Here is a 22,533-nt window from a genome sequence, read left to right as displayed (position 1 = left end):
ACAAGACAAAACTAAAAATGTTCCCCAACAATAGGAGAACAGAAAAAATATGAAATGTGTAAGGTGATAGAGTACAAATATTTTTACCTGAAGTTTGCACTGATGCTACAGTCTGCTGTGTACATTTTTCAGTGCCTATGGGCACTAGAATTTAAAATAATACACACTTAAGGTTATTAAATGATGATTCGCATCTTAATACCCTCCCACATTCAATGAGCGATCACAGGAAATCCTTCAGAAGATGTACAAGTCTCCTCATTTGTTGATTCCCAAGTGGTGATATCTTTGACTGCCTCAGGTCAATGCTGAGAAAGAAACTATGGAATTAACCACCTAAATTAAATTATTTCTGCTGTGCTAAAAAAAAAAGAAAAAGAAGTATTACAAACTGAGAAAAAGCCTTCATGCTCATAGGCAATAATACTGTGCTGAATATTTTATAAAGGAAAGGAAATAGCTTTTTAACTACCTCGCAATAAAAACAATGTAATAATAGCTACCAGTTATTGTGGCTAGGCATTGCTAAAGGATCTACATATCTTCTCTCTCTTTTTCTTTACCATAACCTTTTGGAGAATCATCGTCTTTTTCCCGAAATCAAAAAGGGTAAATAACTTGCCCAGGATCACTAGGCAAATCAGAGACCAATCCAGAATTCAAACTCAGGTCTGATGCAGACCACATGGATGTAATGAATGAATGAATGAATGTAGGGTGGAAAAGGACCCCAGGAGACTGCCCAACCTAATCCCTTCCTCCGGAAGGTGATGCCAACAGAGGAAATTCTAGGCTTCCCCCTAACACAAGGCTCCAGTGTATGGGATCGTCTCCTTTTTTGATAATATACTTTAGACCCCATCACTCCATTTGTGCACCACCATGCTTGGAAGGTATGGATGGGAGAGAGACGGCTGAGAGGAGCCCTTGTGGTCCCTGAGCAGGACTTACTGGGAGTCCCCAAGGCGTTGGTACCTGTGGTCATTGGTCAGCATCTTTCTCCTTGCTAATGAACAATGACACATGGGATCTGCTTCAAGTGCTCTGCCACGTTATACTTTTCAATTATCCTTCTGTAAACTCCATCCCCTTTGAAAGATCAATTGCCTTTGTCCCAAAACGCAATCCCAGTAACCAAACTGTTTGGATAAGCCAGGCTAAAGGAAAACTTGAAGATGACTGGCGATGAGACTTTGCTTAGGCTTTTCTGAAATCTTAATTGAGGCCCTTTCTGTGCAAGCAGAGCGCTCCAGAATCCAGCAGATAAGGAGGCAGGCATGGGGGGTGGGGAGAGAAAATGAGGGGTGGGAGGGGGTCTAGGAAGGTCAACACCAGAGTGGTCCACAGGCTCAGGGCACTGCTCTTCAGGGTCCCTGGAGAACCAGCAATGCTGGGATCCTGACATCAATGACAGCAGCAGTAACAGTAACTGACACTCACTCAACACCTAAATGTCAGGCCCTGAAGCAGGTTCCCTCAATTTAATTCTCACAACAACTCGAAGAGGTGGGCATTATTATCCCTGTCTTCTGCGCAGCGAGTGGTGGACTTGAACTCAGTTTTTAATTCCAGAATCTGTGCTATTTCCAACACACCACGCAGAATGACTGACTTCACTAAGGTACTCGACCTGCTGAATACTGACATGCTATTACAGTTTTTCAGCCAGTTCAGTCCCATCTATTGAACCAAAGCTCCTTAATGAAAACTAACCTGTTTAACCTAACTTAACTTCCTTATGCTTAAGTTTCCCTATACGTAAAATGGGAAAAATAACAGGACCTACTTCACAGTATCATGATGAATATTAAAAGAGGTAATATTTATAAGACTCCTAGAGCATTGACTAGCACATTGCGTTATGTAAGTGGTCGTTATGTAAAAGTCTCTCTAAAGAAAGCTTGCTGCTACTACAGCTGGGTCAAGGGCCATGTTCATGGAGGAAAGAGAAAAGGGAGCTCAGAGAATCCGGGGTGGGGAAGACTGGGAAGACAGACAACAAAGGAGGTTCTTGATGTGCTTCAGGGTGTTAGGAAGGGCAGTGCAGGCCTCCAACTTGAAGCCAGAGGTCTGATGTCAACCATGGTTAACTGGTGGCTGGTTATGTGCCAGAAGATGACCCTTATGCTGGACCCTGGCTTTCGGGAACTCAGTAATGGCTGCTGAGCCTTTGTCACTCATGCAGCAAGTGCATGAACTTGGGCGACCCTGCCCCAAACCTCTTGGCCTGATCTTTGCATTTATCAGAGGTGAAATAAGACTGCCCTGTCTATATGGTGGCCAGGACCAACTGAGTTAAGACAATGCATTTTCAGTTTCCTGTGCCCTAGAAACTTCTCATTACTCTAGATAAAAGCCCAGGCTGAACGTTCTGGTGCTACTGAAAAGCAAAAACCCCACGGTGTTCATGGAGAGCGCACGGAGCAAGAGATGGCATTTTCAGGACCTGCACAAGCTTGAGTGGCAGAGAATGCCAGGTGAGCTCAGGGATTCATGGGTCGCAGCAGGTGCCAGGGAGGAGCAGAGGCGCCTGGACCTTTAGAATCACCCTGTCAAAGGCTAGTCTCTAATCTATAAAATCAGAGCAACCGCAGAAGGACTGCATCTTCATAACTGTTATGAAAACCCCAGAGGAATGAAACATTCTAGTGCAGGTTGAGGAGGATCGCAGAGAAAGTGTGACCAGACCAAGAACCGGGAAGAGGAATGACGCTGGAGATGGGGCCTGCCACAGGGACTCCTCTCCCCACTACCTGAGCTTTCCCTGCGTCCCTGGCAGGGGAGGGAACAGACATTAGCATTAGAACCCAAAGGCACATTGCTCTGTATTTGTTAAATGATATTTATGTGAAGGTTAGTTATCTTTCACGGTTTAGTCCAGGGCATGGCTTCAGTCATTCTGAATTAATTCTCCTGTTTCTGTATTATCCAGTTAAAGGGGAACCTCCAACTAATGTAAAACTGAAATCTGTTTTGGAGCTTGCAGTGGATTCTTGCTGCCTAGATACTGGTCCAAGGCTGGGCTGAACAGAGGAGCTGTTTCTCTTAGGAAAAGGCATTTTTACAAGGTCTTTTAGCTCCAGATGTGACTCCCAAACAGAGGCAGCTGAAGACAGTGAAGTGCTGTGGGGAGGAGAAGCATTTGTCTAGTGGGGGTTCTCTTTTGTCAGGCTTCTTCACGTCCTTGGGATAGCGTGGCGGATGGCGGATGACGGGAGACAAACCGGAAAGTCATCGACCAGCTGAGGCACACAGGTGCTTTTTATATTTTTGGCTTTTTTCTTTTCTCAAATGATGGCAAGCTGTTTGACTGCTGGGTCCATTTTAAAAAACATTTTCTATTGATTTTCTCTCTCAATGTGAACATAGCATCAATTAGGGGCTAAATGAAAACCATTCTCTGCGACAGCAGGTTGTTTTCTATTTAATAGCCTCCTTTATTTCAGTAGTTGCCCAAAAGATAAAAGTTCCCTCTTTATTTTGCTTTTCCCTAAAGCCTTAAAAGCTATTTTGTGGCCATATCTAGTCCAGAAGCATCTTATATTTTCAGGAGCTATTTTCCTCTTAATGTCACTAAGACACATCCAGCACTGATGTAGTCATGGGTAAGAAACGGGTTAATCATATGCTAAGGTGATGCAGGGAAATGCCTAGTGGCCTTAAGGTTGAGTACAAAAATTTAAATACCAGTCAGCCCTGACCAGTGTGGCTCAGCTGCTTGGGCATCATCCTGCAAAGCAAAAGGTAGCTGCTTTGAATCCCAGTCAGGGCATATGCCTGGGTTGTGGGCTTGGTCCCCAGTCGGGGTGTGTACAAGAGGCAACTGATCGATGTTTCTCTCCCTCTCTTTTTTCCCTCCCTTCCCCACTCTCTAAAAATAAATAAATAAAATCTTAAAAAAACAAAAACAAAAATTTAAATACCAGTCTAGAATGATGAAAATTTGGCATTTTTCCTACCATGTCAATAAGCAAAGTTGATGATGATGACGGCTGCTAGACTGGTCCTGTTACCAGAAAATGACGCTAAAGAATCCATTCTTTTGTCTTAAGCTCACTCATTATTTCAGGGCCAGAAAGGGTGGCCCTCTCAGTGGGGTTCGTTGGTCCACAGGTCTGCAGTCAAAGAACAGGATGGGTGCTACTGGCCTGTGTGATGTCTTGCCAGCTATTAAAATCTCCAGACATTCTACACTGTGCATCGTGGTGACATTCATGGTTGCCATCCCATCCTAGTTAAACATCTCAGGGGAAGTGTCACAGTGTATTTGGGATGGAAATGTGCTAAAATCTAGGTGATGGGCCCGGACTGTTCTAAGCTGGGGGTTGGCAAACTTCTTTGGAAATGGCCAGATAGTAAATATTTTCAAGTCTGTGGGCTATACAGTCTCTGTTGTAATTATTCAAATATGTTGTTGGAGTTAAATGCAGCCGTAGAAAATATGTAAGTGCTGCATTCCAATAAGACATTTTTATAAAACAGGTGACAGGCCAGATTTGGTCTGTGGGCCATAGTTTGCTGACTCCTTTATCAGAACTTAATGTTTTTCTGTTTTCTCCTTGAACAGAAATTTCTTTCCTACTCTACTTCCTTTACAGAATTTTTTTAATGTTACATATTTTTACATTTAGTTTTTTATTTATCACCATGTTGTCATTCTTTGCCACAGAAATACGTGTAATGCATTAAATTTAATAGTTTGTTTGAGCCATGAAGTTCAAAGTTTCAAAATATTTATCTTGGCTTGAGTTACCAATTTTGACTAAAACCCAATTGATCAAAAACAAAAATATATTAAAATTCTGATAAACAGTAAGAAAACATACATTTATTGGAAATATATCTTACAATGAGATAGCTCTTTTATTGGTTTCTTTTCAGCATAGAGGAATATTATTTATTACTTGGATGAGTTAGTGTTCAGCACTGGTTTTAGCCCTTAAAAAAAATTTATAAGCTGTGAGGAAATTTGTTCCTATTGATGTGAATAGAAGCAGCATTAATAATAATGTCCTTCAACTTAGAACTCCATCTGAATCATAGGCCAAAAATCATATAGCAATCTAAGATTCAACATTATTTTTAGTGGACATTTAGCTCTTCTTTAACCTGGTGGAAAGTAAGTAAGCAGGAATCACCTGAGCTCCAAAAGGAGTCTTCCTTTTCATTTCTATTGAGATACCCTTCCCTTGGTAACACACATTTAATTAATGCTGTAGATGAAGACTTTCTGTCTGCTATGCACCAGGGATATTTGAAAACTGGAAACTCATGCACCCTTTTTTTTTTTTTTTTTTTGCAGGGTACACTTAATTATTGGGTAAGCCTGCCAATATCAAGACCACATTTAAGTGTGGAAGATTAGGAAACATTAAAAAATTATAAGAGCCCCTCCTTAGTCCCATGCCAGGATGGTCACTGCCTCTTCACCATTTTGGCCTAAACATTCCATCTAGCCACATAGTCAATCAGTTTCATACCTTCCTGGCTCAAAAGTGGCACTAATCTCTTGCCCCTTGCAGAGTTCTTATAAGGATTAGACAAAATAACTCATCTGAAAGGGCAAATTCAATTCCGTGTCCATAGCAGGCACTCTTGATATATTTATTTGTTATTTAATCTATTGATAGAAAAGAATTAGTGAACAGAAAATAGATGCTTAGCTTTTACTGGGGGCAATTTCAATTTAAAAGAATTCCCATCTGCCTCATGATTCAAGTCACCTTGACAGTAGTTAGATTGAGTACCAGGGTCACAGTCTCTACGGAGATCTGTTATAGACAGATCTATAATGGAAACTACCCATTAATGGTCTCTTCAAAATACAAGTCCCCTTCAATGGCTCCATTTGCCCTAGGAAACTGGGTGTAAAGCAGGGAAGCTGTTGGGGGACAGCAAAACTATGTGATGAAGGAGGGGATTTTGGAACGAGGAGGAAAGGACCATGTCCTAGATTTCCTTATTTTTGTTTTACTTATACCTGGTTATAAAAGCACATGTGCAAAAGGTGAAAAAGTTGAGAACACAATGGAAAATAGAGAGATAAGAAAAAAATTATCTTTTCTATCCTAAAGGCTTGGACAGAAAGGGCCCAGAGGTCTGAAAGGGGGGAAACCTAAGATATTCCCCTCAGCCCAAACTAAGCATAGTGGGCAAAAGGGTTTTGGACAGGTGAGATGTGCCTGGCACACCTTCCTCCAAAGAGCCTTTTTTCCCCTCTAATATGGGACACTGAAAAATTAATCCCTGCATTTTGTCATTTAGTGGTTATGGATTGAATGATGCCTTTTAACCCTGTTGCCAAATCTGTTGCCCCCAGAATACAACAAGGATGCCAGCCTGTTAAACCAGGCACACCATTGTCCGGGGACAGCCAACTGACCTGGAGCCTGCAAGATCCTTCCCCATGTGGAAAGGCCACCCTCCCCTCCATACCCCCATTCTTATTAGGGATTTCTGGACCTGAGGGTAGGTAGGATGATGACCATGTCCAGCTTGAAGCAGCTAGAGGAGCACGAGACCTTTGACCATTGTCCTTTATAAGATTATAAAGGGTCTTAAGTCTGCCAGGGGGTAATTGTTATTTTTTATTGTTATAAAAAATTAATTAATTAATTTTTAAAAAAAGAAGAATATAGGAAAGGGTGAAGCCAAAGAACTTCTATGCACGACCCATGGACATGAACTATGGGGGGTGGGATTGATGGGGGAAGGAGGGTATGGGCAGAGGGGAGTAAAGAGGGAAAAAATTGGAACTATTGTAACAATATAATCAATAAAATACACATACACACACACACAAAACACAGAGCATGGCTGAATGGATTAAAAATAAAAGAAGGAAGAAAGAAAAAATTATCCATAAGTCTACCTTCTAAAGAACAACTACTCATAAACAGCAATTATTATTAATTTTCTTTCAGTCTTTTTTAAAATTTTCTTCATTACATAGTGATTATATTACATGTGCATTTTGCATTGCAGTTTTAAATCTAAAATTTTAATATAAGAATTCATTCATGTTAATTCAGTACACACATTATTTTAAAGATCTCGCCGTATCGTCGGGTTAACTGTACTACTTTACTTTCACTGTTCTATGGTTGGGCATTTAGATTATTTCTGGGTTTTTAAAAAATATTACAAATAATTCAGTACACCTCAATTTTGTACAACATTAAAAAATAATCTATTTCTTCTTTAAGGTTTTCAAAAATGAAATTAGTGAGTAAAAGGTTTTGGACATGCTAAAGGCTGTTGATACATGTTGGTAAAAGATTATGCCCATTTAGATTGCACCAGCAAATGAGCAAGAGTCTCTTTTTCAATCTCCCCTTGTCAACAGAGTAGGATGATGAAAAAAATCGCTAATGAGGAAAAAATAGCTACTTGAAGTATAAACTCTATTCCCTTGCTTTCTAGTGAGGGTCATTACTCCCCTATATATTTGCTAATGTCCTTATCCCATTGTGATCATTTTGAATGTTATATCTTTTTAGGGATATTGCATACCCACTGGGTATCTCCAGAACATACTGTGAAATTTATACCAAAAGACCAGCATGCTAATTTATGAATTATGTGGGCTGTGTGACTACTAAGAGGTAAGTAAGTGATCAGATAGCCAAGATTTCAACTCCAAGTGGAAAGGAATGAAGCATTAATTTGTCTCAGAGAAACCAAAGCAAAATGCCACAGGCATAATGAGGAGTTGTGTTTTAATTTCAGTTCCAAGCATCATTTTTTTCTCTCAGTCCCTGAAAACAATCTCTCAAATTGGTCCATGTTAAAGATAATAGCACAAAATGACAGAAAATCAGAGAAAACAATTTTTATAATAAAGCAAAGAACTAGGAAGCCACTTTGTGCCCAAGAACAAATTGAATCAGTTCAATCCCAAATGATAATGGGTGATGTATACGGGCTGCACTTACTCTGAAAGTTTTGTTTCCTGCAGAAGACCTTAAAATGCAACTACTATATGTCCTTGTTTATAACGTTTGAATGAATATGTATAGTAAGTTGTCAAGAACATAAATTTATATATAATAAAAAATGACAATGGGAATGATTTAGTAGTATCCCGCTGGCTATATAACTTTAAAAGTAAGGAATCCATCACTCATTCCATAATAAATTCATCTGTTTGTTAATCCCTCAAAGTTAAAAATTTTAAACTAACACCAACAACAGAAACACATTTTAATGCAAAACATATGCTGCAAAAGAACAGATGAAGAAGAACCATCTGATCATAATTACAGCAATGACCGTGAAAAGTGAATTTTCATTTAAAATAAAAATGATTTACTGAAATAAATAACCAAACAGAACACAAAGACATATAGGCTCTTTTTCATTGAGATGACAAAGAAGAAAGCTGCGGTTAGAGATACTGTCGATTTCACAGTGACAAGGCCTCCCTGACGGAACCTACATTTCTAATGCAAGTCATTCATTTAGAACTACATCAGAGACAGACCCAGGTGCTTGATCCAGCTACTTACTTCTGAGGCAATTTGTTAATATTTTTACATGGATGTCTAACTTCAACTCCTAGGTCCTTAATTTTGTGGCAGACAAACATTTTTATTATTATAATTACTCACGGCTCCATAGTATCTCAGAAAGCATGAACATGGTAGCCACTAGATAAATAGTTATAAATGAAACCAATACATCAAAAATTGATTAATTTTTATGGGAAAGAAAAAGTATATCATGGGCAGTGGGGGGTGAAATATAGGCCTGAAGGGGGTCTCACAAAAGTGGTCGTCTCTGCAACTTCACAGAGCTGCTATCCGCTATTTTATTGAGATTTCTCACACACACACACACACACACACACACACACACACACAGTGGGTTCTTCATGGAATCTGACATATCCTCGTCGGCAGCCGTCCGTCTCGAGAGACGATGGTGTAGCTTCTTAAGAGTCTATCTGCACCGTCGAGAATGGCTGTGCAGTCCGACTCGGGAGTGACACGGTATCTGTCTCCTTCCGTGTTGAATCGACATCTTGCGATGTCGCTGGAGTGTCCTCTCCAGTGAAGCTGAAGCTACAGAGCCTGGGCAGGGTGATATGGAGGGTCTGCTGTTGCCCATGCAGCAGACCCCCCCTCTCTTCGCAGCTGAAGGGTCCAAGGGAAAGACGGAGTCAATACAGCTTGGCTTCAGGTGCGCCGCAGGAGTTGCCGGTGTTGACTACAACGTCGAACCGCCTTAGGGACTCCGGCTCCGGATTTTCTGTCGGGGTTTACTCCCTTAGCCTTTCCCCTGAAGAGGTATGCCGCAAGGCAGCGGAGGTTTTTTGGAATCAGAGTTTTCCTTCTCCGATAATCTGACATATAGAATACAGTGATTCCTCACTTATTGCAGGTATTACGTTCTAGACCCCCCGCGATAGGTGAAAATCCGCAAAGTAGGAACCTTACATTTATTTTAGTATCTACTGTACAGTACCGCAAAATCCCGCAATATAGTGAAAAATCCCACGATAAATAATTAAATACAATATTTTTTTAAATCCCGCGATACAGTGAGGCCGCGATAGGTGAACCGCGATATAGAGAGGGACGACTGTACTACGTTTTAAAATCCAATTGCTTGAATGTGAATATCCGGAAGGATGTCCCAAAGGCTGAAACATAAAGTAAATCACTTATAAACCAAGAGGTGGATTAATTTCAGGTTGCACGAGGGGCAGAGGAGCAGACAGACAAAGTGGATAGCAGTAGGCAGTGCCACACAACATCGTTTCCTAACGTGACACCAGTATTTGCTACATAATATCTGTATTTAAAGTCTAAACTATCTGTTGTAAACTATTCTTTTTCTGTTTCAAAAGACTGGGCAGGTTTTTAAAGTTGTTATTTATTTGGAACTTTCCCTGCTTGTTCAAGTCAAAACATGCCTTAAAAACTTCACGGGATAAATTTTGCTGTGTCTCGTGTGATGCTGGGGGTTTATGCAGCTTGTTACTACATACATAAAACAGACCCTTCTGGGGCACCCTGTAAAATGTAGACGACGTCAGGCCACAATCCATACCCCTGCGATCCTCTCGCCTGGACATACTTCTCTATCAACGGCAAGAGAAATTTCAAGATGCAAAAACCTGCCATATGTACCATGAATTTATTTCCTGAGCTGGGTTCCTATAATGAACTTGAATAATCTGGAAAAACCAGAAAGGAGCTCAACTTTTCCATCCCTTTTGATGTCAGACAACAATAATCCCAAGATTCCTGAGATGCCCCACAAGACATCATTCAAGATTAAAATAGCAAAATTCCCAGTTTCTCCTCGGCAACCTTTCTGCCAATTTCGATTTAAACACTTTTGGGTGTGTTCTGTCTATGCTAGACATGCTGAACGTGGAAGACTCCTCAATAATCCTCCCCTTTTAAGTAAAAATTGGAACAAATGTACATTCATTTTTTGGATATCTTTCCAGGTACCTTCCTACAAGTGGTCTGTCATTTTCCGATGTCCTGCTTCTGAGACTTGAGGAGCTGTCATGGAAGGGTTACAGTGAAATGATGCAAGTTCTGCAGGATTACCTACGCCTCCTGCTCCTCCCTAAGTGGATAGAAATGTGAAATGGAAATTTGTAATGTAGCCTGAGGAGCCATTTGCTGCCCTTTTTACACCTTGTTCTTCAATATCTGACTACTTGTTGAGACAATCTAGTATAAATGGAATAGCCCAGGATTGGAATTGGAAGACTGGCTTTTGAGGCGACGCTCTTCCAGCTCTAAGGGACGGGATCCTGAGGCAGCGTACTAGTCACTTCCATGACTGTTGTTGGATGAAAGCAACGTGTCATTTAATTGGAGCTGAGACTAACCTCACGCACACAACTCAGGCTCAGTGTGGGGTTGAGAGGCTGCAACTCTATGTTTCCCTGCTATTAACTGTTTAGTAATCTTGGAGATTTATCTGATCCACAGAGAAAAGAAACAGAAAAACTAAGAAAAACAAGATTGTTAGAGATACTGTTGTTTCCTTCTGTGTGGGGGTGCATATATTGAAGGACAGTAAAGGACTGCATGTTTTCATAATGATTTTCAACTGCTATTTTCTATGATTTCACAACTCCCTGAGGATCAAACCCAAATTCTTCACATAAACTGACCACCTCAAGACTCATCTCTTCCAGACCTTCCACACACCTGGGGGAGCCTGTCTTTTTTACCCCTGCTCACCTTGTCCAAGGATGCTCTGTGATTCCTCCTGAGTTCCACCTGGGGTCCCCTCCTGTTCCATAAAACCTCTCTAGGACACCCCAATACTCTCTGGATCCTTTTCTCTTTAAAATTCCGTTTTAAACCACATGTTTTCAACCATGTCTTTTTCTGCCATTGAACACAGTCCTGGTCTATTGTTCAGGCCACAGAGGGTTGTGTGCCTCTTACACGTCAGGCGATGCCATGTACCACAAAGGGAGTTGAGTAAGACAGGGACGGGCCCTGTCCTTGAAGCGTCCACCACAGGTCGGGCAGCACACCGGTGCCACGGCAGGTGTCTGAGCCCCGTGCGGTGTACAGCTCACCCAGCCGGCTGGGCGCAGTACTGTATCATGACATTCATGCATCCAATCTCCCCCAAAGCAACCTGTCTCGCTCACCGTCACGGCTCCTGCGTCCAGCGTAATTCCTAAGACTCCCACACGTACTTGTGGAGTGGACGAGTGAAAAGTTGAGACCAGATGAGAAAGGAGACCCCTCTCGTCCTCTCTGCGACGCTCACGCCGCATCCTTCCCAGCGCCTCACCTGGGGCATCTCTTGGCTGCACCCAGAACTACACGGCGGGTCGGGTGGACCGCTGCCGGCCTTACCTGGTTGCCGGAGGATGGGTGGCGCCCCCAGGGGCACACGCGGCCACTCACCTGGCTTGCTGGCAGACGCAGCAGATCCACAGCTTCTCGCGCTTCTGGTAGGAGCAGCAGCTCTTGCAGACGTTGAACGCGCAGTCCCCACAGCGGCGCTTGGTGTTGACGAGGAAGGTGAAGGGCGAGCAGCAGCGCATGCAGCAGTGTTCCACGAACTTGCGGTGCTTGGAGAGGATGCCGCACTTGCTGCCCTCCTCGTCCAGCTTCTGCTTCATCTCGCTGGGACAGGGCAGGGGGAGGAAAGCGCAGACCAGGTCAGGGGGCTCCCCCCCGCCCCCCCCCCAGCCTTCCCACCCCAGCCCTTCCCCAGGCCGAGCCACGGGTGGGATCTTCCTGTCCAGCAATAAAACTCACAGAGATCAATTGCTTGACATGGTATCCAACCCCGAAGGTGGATTAATTTTGTGGGCTTCCTTATGTCACGGTTTTTAGGAGAAATCCTGAAAACCTTATCACTTCCATTTCACCCACTAGACTGAGATACAGTTTATTATTATAAAACTAAGCACATCCTCGAAAAAATAAAACCTTTCACTTAATTAACTAACACCTTTTCACAGGAGCAGGAGATCGTGTTATGATGTGATTGTGTTAAAACATTAATCCTCACAACAGCCCTGCTGGGAATATGATCGATGAGGCGCTGGCCCTATTTAAGATCCCTGGAATCGGAAGCACCCAGGGGTTTTAAAAGCTTTCAAATCAATGTGAGTCGATAAAGAGTCACTGGGTGATGGGCAAATCCTAAGCAGGGGTGACTCAGAGTTGGATAAAAGACAACTCCCTTCTTTGGTCCGCCAAGCAGAAGAAAATTCTCAAAATCCAACCTAAATGGTGAACAATGGCTGCATAGACAGGAGTCATCCTTGCCTGACACATTAGGCAACTAATCAGACACAGTCAAGCAAAAGAAAAAAATGTTACAATTACCTGTGTTCTACTACTCTGCGTTATTCACGTACCCATCCTCTCCTCTCCTCTCTCTCTCTCTCTCTCTCTCTCTCTCTCTCTCTCTCTCTCTCTCTCTCTCTCCTCCTCAACTTCCTCCTGTTTTAAAATGGGAGGATATTATATATACTGTTCTAATTTTGAAGCCTAGAAAACTGTCCTTTTTGTTTAGATTTTCAAGTGTGTAGGCATAAAGTGGGTCACAGATTTCTCTTATGCTTTAAGACGTCTGCTGTATTTGTAATTGTTGTTCCCCTTTTCTTTCTAAATATTGCTTGTTTGAGCCTAAGCTTTTTACCCCAATCTTTATGCAGGTACCTCCATTTACAGCTGCTTCTCCTCCAAAGGCTCCTAAGCCACATCTCCTGCCCCCACACCCAAGTGAACATTGCACGCCCCTGTCAGCAGGGCCCACAGCCCCTGATTGCCTCATTCGATGAGGCTGTTCACTCTGGGTTTGTTTGTTTTGTTTGTTTGTTTTGTTTGTTTTCTTTTAAGCTTTTATTTATTTTTAGAGAGATGGGAATGGAGAGAGAAAGAGAGGGAAAAAAACATCAGTGTGTGGCTGCCTCTCACACTGAGGACCCAGCCCGCAATCCAGGCCTGTGTCCTGACTTGGAATTGATCGGGAGACCCTTTGGTTCACAGGCCGGCTCTCAATCCACTGAGCCACACCAGCCAGGGCTGGTCACTCTGGTTTTAAATTCCCTCTTCACTTCTATTCCCCAGAAGTTTCCTTTTCTTACTTTCCCCTGACTTAAAAAAAAAATTGACATATAATTCACATACCATAACATTTACTCTTTCAATGGTACGATTCAGTAGTTTTTAGTATATTCACAAAGTTCTGTTAAGCACTACTGCTGTCTGATTCTAGAACACTTTCCTCAACCCAGAAAGAAAGCCCACACTTACTCAGTCCCTCCTCACTGCTCGCCCCCCTCAGTCCCTTCTGCTCACCAATCTACCGACAGGTTCTAGGACTTGGCTTATTCTGGATATGTACCAGGCATGGAATTGTACCCTCTGTGGCCTGTTGTGTTTGGCTTCTTTCTTTGCATGTGTTCAAGGCTCACCCATGTTGTAGGATGTATTTGGCAGTAATATTCTTGCTGCCAAATAATATTCCTTTTATGGATATACCATATTTAATTTGTCTGTTCCTCAACTGACGGACACCTGGGTTGTCTCTACTTTTTGGCTATTATGAATAATGCTGCTATGAACATTCACGTATAGGTTTTTGTGTGGATATATCTTTTTAATTCCAAGAGTGAAATCATGGGGTCCTATAGTAAAGCTGTGTTTAATTTTTTAAGACATCACCAGACTGCTTTCCAAATGGCTGTGCCATTTGGAATATGAGGGTTCTGATTTCCTCACCAACACTTTTTATTGCCTATCTTTTCCATTAAAGCCATACCAGCGTGGGGGCTGAGGTGGTATATAATTGTGGGTTTGATTTGCCTAGTGATGAATAATGCTGAGCATATTTTCATTATATTGACCATCTGTACATCTTCTTTGAAGAAAAATCTATTGCAATCTTTTGTTCATTTTTAAGTAGATTACTTGTCCTTTTATTGTTGTGCTGGAAGAGTTCATATGTATTCAGGATACAAGTCTTATCAGTTTTACAATTTGCAAATATTTTATATTAAACCTTGCATCTTATTAGTATTTTAATGTATTTTTAGTATAGAGTAGGGTGGCACTAGCTTATCCCACCCTTCTATTAGAATTGGAAATCTACATATGGTTTTATAACCTCATTTTTCACTTAACAACCATATATCATAAACACTTTCCCATGACAATTCAAAGAGTGTTCGCAGCTTTAGCTTTCGGATGCCCTGAGCTGGCTTACACATCTGCCCACCGCTGAGCAGGGCTTACTGCTCTGCACAGCAGTCTCCGATGCTGATTTGTGGCTTGAGCATTGGATGATAAAGGAAGCCTGAATCTCATATTCAAAGGGGAGACTACATCAGGACAGCTACTAATTCTATGAGGTAAAACATTAGAGGTGCATATTTTGCTGAACAAAATGTTTACAGGGAAACAGGAGAGGCTCTTTGTCTTAAGGCATGAAGGTGCCATTATCCAGTCCCTCAGATTTAGAGCAGAAGCACTAAGCCATCAATGGCTCTGACGTCTGTAAACAATACAAGAACAGCCTCAGCAACTGACTGGTTTCTATTGATATTTCAGAGACACTAAATTAAATGGAATAAAACATCCAGGAAGGAAAGTCTTTGGGGCTCAAAAACACTCTGTGAACTCAACCTACAGAATCACTTGAGCTTTATGAGTTTTGTTTCCTGATACACAGGACTGCAAACACCAGTTTTGATCAGTCCCTGAAAAATCACCCCTCTCCTGAGCTTCCTGGGCTCACGTAAATAAACCCCCATCCACCTAACTGCTAAAGACAGACAGAGGACATTTCCTTGGTCTTGTTGCTCCTCACACATCATAGTCAATCCAGGTTCTACGTATTATATCTTCTAAATATAAAAGATTTGGCATTCATTTACTTGTCTCCACTTTTGCTTTACCTGCGCCCCCTGCCCCACCCCCCATCTGACCTGACCTCATCTCTCCTGGGATCAGGGCAACAGCCTTTTCTAAACTGAGGACACTTCTTCCTCTTCCCCAATCTCTCCTCTAAACTACAGCAAGAAAAGCCTTTTGAGTATGAAAATCTGGGTCACCCAATTTGCTTCAAAAGTTTCCACAAATTCCAGATTTTTTTCCAAGATGTAACGGGACCCCACATGGGCTGTTTGCCTCCAAACCCACCCCCTCCTCTAAGGATGCTCTAACCACACAGCCTGTTCAATTTCTTGCTGTCCTTTGACAATGCCATGTTCTTCCTTCTTTGAGGTTTGCCTACAGGATCCCTCTTCTTGAAAGCTCATCCTAAGTCCATCTATCCTCCTCCATTTCTCGATGAAAGGCCTTCTTTTATCCTTCAGAGTGAATCAAGTCCCCCAGTGATTGTCTCTCACAGCACCCTGGTTTTCTCCTTTGTAGACTTTCCACAATTTCTAATGACATACATGCGTAGGTGCATTATATTTTTATACATTTTGTTTAATGTCTGTTTCAGCACCACAGACTGGGTTACAAAGGAGATTTGCAAAGTATTGCACAGTAGAGATTATTCTGTGTTGCAAAATATAGACAAGATGATCAAAGATGCCAGGACAACGGGTATGCTGACAGAAGGGCCCTTAACAGTGAGGGGCAGCGCGGCCCGTGTTCCCACTACTAAATATTTCATTTTGATGCCCGTGAAGTCAAATCACACTGTTTCAAATCACCCCCCTATGAAGTCTATTTTCCACATTTTAATACTCTCACCTCTGTCATTTTGAAAACCATGATTGCTGTGGCTTATTAATTTTGTGCATCTACTTTTACATTAGAGCAATTAACAAAGAGACAGTTTAATGGCCAATTAGGCCCAAGAATGAACTTAATTATAGAAATTGCACCTGATGGTAAAAGAGGCCCAAACATGGACATGTGTTTCTTCATGCATTTAATAACTATTGACTTAGCACTTTCTCATAGCACTGCATCAGGTGCCAGGGGTCACAGATGTGGATTGGTGACAGGAGCCAGCAATATATAGGAGCAGATGACCATAAACACACATAACATGGGGGGATTAGGAAGAAGCAGGATGTGAATGGCCTGGAGTGGGCTTGTCGTGAAGTGGGCCAGATTCAATGGCCCACAGTGGATCACTGGCCCCTTAGCACAGTCCCACTTTCATCCTATCCCAGCATCATGGTAAAGGGTGGAACCCTTCCTGGGCATCATGGATTCCTTTCTGGCAGAGCTTCTGCTTTGTGGCTCTAAGTTCTATCATATGCACTCTCTCTAATATTTCTTTGGTTCCTTTGACCCACTCAGCTAAAGATAAGAAATAATAATCCTTTAAAAGCTATTTGGAAGAGGAGACATCACAATGTCTTTTTACAGCAGAAAGTTTAGGAACTCAGAGTCAGACATGGATTTTAACATGTTTATGGACACCTAGGGGTTTCAAGAGCAGGGCTCAGGGAGAGTGATACAGTCTCTAAAATTGTCTGGATATTTTTACATGGTAAATAGGAAGGATGGCAGATGGACACAGCAGGAAGTTCATAAACTTCACAGTCAGACTTGGGCTGAAACAACCATGCAGCACTTACCTGGCCCTGAGAAAACTATTCCTATATAAAACTGGGGTCAGGAAAACAGCGTGAAGTATACCATGAAGCCGGAGGTCAGGATGTAAGCCTTTCCGAAACAGAAGCAAGAATACAGTGACCCCATTGCTAAGTAAATATGGATCTGACCTGGTTGGGGAGGCATCTTCCTTCATATCCAGAGTTCCAAAAGGCCTAAGAAGAAAGAGCCACAGAACTCCTTATGTATTCTATAACAGTGATTTTCAACTTCTGTCATCTCATGGCACACATAATCTAATTATGAAAGTTCTTCGGCACACCAAAGAGCGCATTTTTTGCCAATCTGACAAAAAAAATAGTGTAATTTTGATTCATTCATACTGGATGGCTATTGTTGTGCTGACTGCTGTCATTTGTTTATTTGATAATCTCAGGGAAAAGAGGTCAGTGCCCTTGACTTAATAGTCAGGTGTTGCATGTTTTAAGAATTCTTGTGGCCTACCAGTTGAAAAGCGCTGTTCTATAGTGTATATAGAGCTAGCCACAAAGGTATAGAATCTCAAAAAATTGTTGGAATGGTGAAAGATTACATTAAGGAAAGCCAGTCCATTGTCTTCTCTTTACCCCATCATCCAGAGCTGTCATTGAGACATATCCTTTCCAGCCTGTTAAATTCCTGGATCCGCAGCAGACCAATTTTCCAACTCTGGTCTCCAGGGCTAAAGTCATTCTGAACCAATGAAATTCTGTGTCAAGAGACTCAACTCATGTACAAGCAGGTCTTCAGCACCTAGTTTCTGGCGACTCACAAAGGAGGTCTCATTCACAAGTTTGTTTTCTCTTTCTGCTCCCATTGTCACTTGGACATGTCCACTCTCTGTAAATTTCTTCAAGACGGCTCACGGGCTGCCACTTAGAGAGAGATCACTATTTCCCACACAGGGCCAGCCTAAAGTGCTGGTGCAGGTTGCTGGCTTATTTTATATTCGAATGGGTTGTCCTGGGCCATTAGTCAATGTTTCATCATTGTTTCTTTCTCACCTTCTCTGCCTTGTTCCTGTTTATCATCCTCTTCCTGATTCTATACTTCCTGTATATTCTTCAGCTTTAAAATGCCGCCTACCTTCTAAAGTGACTATAAATCACTTAAGATTCATGTAAATAAACCACTTATATTGATTGATGAGAAAATTGTAACTATATTTTCTTACAGAGTAATTTCTGGAATTTAGCTTCATAGACTATTAAAATAAATTATCTATAGATATAGATATGGATATAGATCTATGTAAATATAGAGACACATATGGATATAAATTTTTTTCTATATATATGGCTATTGATTGGCTTTACAATATGGCTTTGATTGGTTTTAATCTCCCTCCGTTATCCAGGCACCATGAGCTGCCTACCTGGTCTCAGCTCTGCTTGTCACTAAGCATATTCTTATGTCTCTGAGGCTGAAGGCTAGGGCTTCTGTTGTGTTTACATGTAGATATTTACAGTGGCAAGGTAATACTGCAGTCCAGCTTCAAAATCATTTATCCAAAATAAAATTTTAAATGAGGCAGAGGACGTTGCGTTACACCAGAAGTCAACCACCCATGTGTTCTTAATCCCCAAGTTCTCAACTAGTCCTTTAGTCAACATTGATTAAATGTCTTTTACATGCTTGGCCCCGTGCCAGAAGAATAAGACACCCCTTAGACCCTTGAGCAGGGGCTGACGCACAGGCCACGAACTGCGTCTTCTTAGAGAATGTGACCCTGAGACTCCACAATGTGTCACGTGAGTTCTGGGGCCTGGAGTTGCCTTCCGTGGGGCCCCCAAAGCTAAAAGCCCAGCGTTCTCCCTGACTTCTCTCTTCCTCTCATCCACAATGTGCAACCCATCACCGTGGCCTATTGGATCTAACCTGAAGGATTTCTTAAAACTGCTTGTTTCCCTCCGTTGCCATTGCCACGATGCTGCTCCAAGCCACCGCCATGTCTTATTGCCATCACCTCTTCTCTGAGCCATCCGCTCATGGGGACAGCAGAATGGTATTTCAGAAGTGCTAGTACGATAAGTCAGCACCAGGCGTTAAACCTTGTGACCGACAGCCCTCTCAACTCCTCCAACGCCAGCACCCGGCCGGCGCCTGACCCAAAGGCTCTCTGTGGTGCCTGTGGAGTGCGTGACTGAGGAATTCAGTTGTGGTGACGTGGTTCTTTGCTAACTCTGAAAGTGAAAGACACAATGGTTCCCACCTCTTCTTCATGAGACAAAGCCCTATAAGAACAGTAAAATAATCCCTGCTCTGCATGGATAATATCTCTGGCAGCTGCCCTCTCCAGAGTTCCTGAGAAAAATCCTCTCCACGTGGGATTATGCTGAGTCGCCTCTTGTTTTATGGACTCATGTCCAGAAGTTTCCACACCCTTTGCCTTTTAAGAAACTGTCTGATGCCTTCTGCCCATTGAACACATCCCTCTCTCATTGTGAGTCTGTAGGTAATCAGTTGCAAAATTTTTTCCAAATGTATAAATCAATTTGTTACTATTGATGTAATATTTTTCTTTTAAACAGCTCTCTTAAAAATATTAAGTATCATTTTGACTAGTTCTAAGCATTTACTTCCATGAAATATCAGCTTAAATATGTGCGTTACATTTTTTTCCTAATATGTATTAAAACTGTTCACATAAGAAATGTTTAGTCCTGCACTGCCCACACTCATCTGGCCCACACGCCACACCCTGGGAAACACGGCTAAAGGAATTTGTGAAAATCAAAACCAAAATGCAGAAGCTTTCAATGTTTTCCAGACATTCAGACCCAGGGTAGGAGAAAGGAGAAGGTAACCTGCCACGTTTCTAAGCTAAGAGCATCATTTGGAAAAATGAGCAAGCATGTATAATTTTCATCTGTAAAACTTCACAGGATTCTAGACATCACAGGTGTGGGCTGCCCAGAGCTCTCTGTGAGGATGACCAGCCACCCTGGGGAAGAGGGAGCTGGGGGCGGGACTTGGCGCCAATCTTGTCCACTTTGTTGGCTTATTGTCGGGTTTTTATCTCATGAAATTAAGACTCATAAAGGAGGGGGAAGAAGTGGGACAACTGTCATAGAAAAACAATGAAAATAAACTAAAAAAAAGGCTCATAAAGAAAAATTAGGGAAGGAAAAGAAAGAAACTTACATCTCATCAAGTTCAATCTCTCAAGTACCTTCTAGGTGTGGGTTTATGTAAAGAGACAGTGTGTATCTTCTCATGACATGGCCAGGGACAAGCTCCATGGAAAAACTGTCCCTGGTGCCAAAAAGTTTGGGGACCGCTGATGTTACAGGACAGGTGGCTAGGGGAAAGTGAGCAACCTGGAGAGAAGTAGGAAGGTAATAAATGTAATTAGTAATAAATGTGATTAAGTAAATGGGAACTATTTTTAGAGAAAGAATCCAGGTCCACGTGGACAGTAGCACATCATACAAAAACAGTCTGAGTTGAAAGCCAAGCAAGCCACAGTTAGAATTTAGTTTCCCTCATTGACCCTCACCTCTCTGAATTTTGACGTTCTTCACCAGAAATGAGAAGTTGGAGCCGAGTTCTCTCTAAGCTTCCTTGTGGTTCTAAACCCAGGCCTCATGGGAATAGGGACACATGTCTAATTGGTTGTAGGAATTTCTCTGTGGAGGCGGCCAGAAGCTCGTTGGCACTGACGCTTAGACAGACTAATCCCACAGTTTGCTCTGTGGCTGCAAGAGTTCTATTTCATAGCCTATTATTCTCAATTAACATTTATTCAGAGTCCACTAGAGGGCAGCCCTGCACTTAGAAATGGAAAATAAAAAAGCTTATCCCTCAGCCATTGGACTGTGTGTCACTGATTGGGTCATGATGACTAGAACAATCAGAATGAATAACAAGACACTCTGCCATCTTCAGCAAGGCTACAGCTTTCCAACATTTCCTTAGTTATGGGATGTGGCCTAACATAGCAACAGATAATGCCTGTTTTTAAGTCTATCTTCACTTTACAGATAAGATAGCCTGTTGTGTTGGGGAAACAGTTACAGGACAGGTACCTAGGGAAAAGAGAGTCATAGCAACAGTGGAGCCCAAAGAATAAGGATTCTTGTGTACATGATTTATTGTAGGAGTACTACAGAAATGTGGGAGGAAGAAGAAGAATAGGAAAGAGGAAGGAAGCAAGCAGAGATGTGGTCTTGGCTGGAGTCGGCTTTAGTCTGATCCCACGGGTTGTGCCGTAGAGCTGGTCCCGCTCTGAGAAAAGAGGTAGCCTTGTATTAGTCTGGCCTGTTTGTAGGAAGCCGCTCCACTCCCGACCCAAAGAGGGTGTAATCTCTAGGGAGAAAAGTTCTCCTGAGCTGGGAGCAGCTGGGAGCCATCAGCAGCGAAGACTCGAAGACACTGGGCTCTGGGTGCCCTGGACTGGTAAAGGGGACCTGGGCAGGGCACTGCAGCTCCCCCTGTAAGCCTCTTGTCCAAGGGTGTTGCTGGTAGGTATCAGAGCAAGGATTTTAATCTAAGTTCTCAGGAAAGTTGAGGGAGAAAGAGAGAGACTTGTTTGTAGTTATCACCAATGATGTTATTTATAAATGTGTAAATATAATAAGATCAATAAACCAGGAAAAGAAAAGATAAAAAAATCAGATGTAACCCGTATGAGGCTGGCCCCTTTGGGAGATCTGCTCTAAGTCTATGGCCAGTGTCAGGCCAGCCTCAACATGTGGATGCATCCCTCAAACACAAATCCACTCCTACCAGACACTGGAGAGCAATGTCGATTTTATTGAGTTTGGTGCAGAAATGGAGATATGAGTTTTTCACGCTGAAAAACTCCTTTTAAAAACTCCCTTTCAAACGTCTCTGCTCTGGCCTGAAAAGTCATGTCCTTGTCTGTCCAGGCTGCCCCTGGGCTGCCCCAGAACCCCCACTCCTTCACAAACACAGCCTTGGGACAGGGGCGCAGGGGCTGGGTGACTGGCTCATGTGCTACACAAAGATACTGACAGGAAGGGATACTTTCATGCGTTCATTGGGCATCAAAGTGTTCTCCAAGCTTCCTGAAAACCATAGCAAAAAAAAAGGAAAAAGGATATATTATAGAATTTTCAGTTTCACAAAGAAGGCAGGCCACCGTTTCCTAACAGCAGGTGGCACTTCCTGGAACCTAATTCTAAATTAAATTTCTCATGTGGTGCTTGCACTGGGTAAAGTGGCAGAAAGGTTCATGTTTTCCCATGCTTTGTAGAGAAAGCATTCCTAAGGACGCCTACCTAGGGCTCCACTTCTTTCTGTCCCGGCCCTTATCACAATGTGCAATGAATGACTTTACATATCTATTCATTTGTTTACTCGTGAATTGTCAGTTCCAGTGGAACTCTGGGAGGGCAAGGCCTTGTGTGGCTGACTCACCACTGGGTGCCCAGCCTCCCCGCAGGGTCCAGTAGCAGGCTGTCAACTCTTGTGGAATAAACAAGTAGACGAGGTCAAGCATCAG

At 42.4% G+C, this 22,533-nt stretch overlaps 1 protein-coding gene across 1 annotated transcript in view; it reads right to left on the bottom strand.

The window, feature by feature from the left end:
* MYRIP (myosin VIIA and Rab interacting protein) overlaps positions 1-22,533 on the bottom strand; it is a 196,000-nt gene that overhangs the window by 99,472 nt on the left and 73,995 nt on the right. The window contains exon 3 of the mRNA XM_090284952.1: positions 11,895-12,116. Coding sequence (XP_090141078.1) covers positions 11,895-12,116 — 222 coding nt within the window. The remainder of the gene's footprint in view (positions 1-11,894; positions 12,117-22,533) is intronic.

This window comes from Furipterus horrens, unplaced genomic scaffold (genome assembly GCF_987537825.1).
Source record: "Furipterus horrens unplaced genomic scaffold, mFurHor1.1.pri manual_scaffold_7, whole genome shotgun sequence".
NCBI classification, from domain to species: Eukaryota; Metazoa; Chordata; class Mammalia; order Chiroptera; family Furipteridae; genus Furipterus; species Furipterus horrens.
This window is presented reverse-complemented; position numbering and strand designations above follow the sequence as displayed.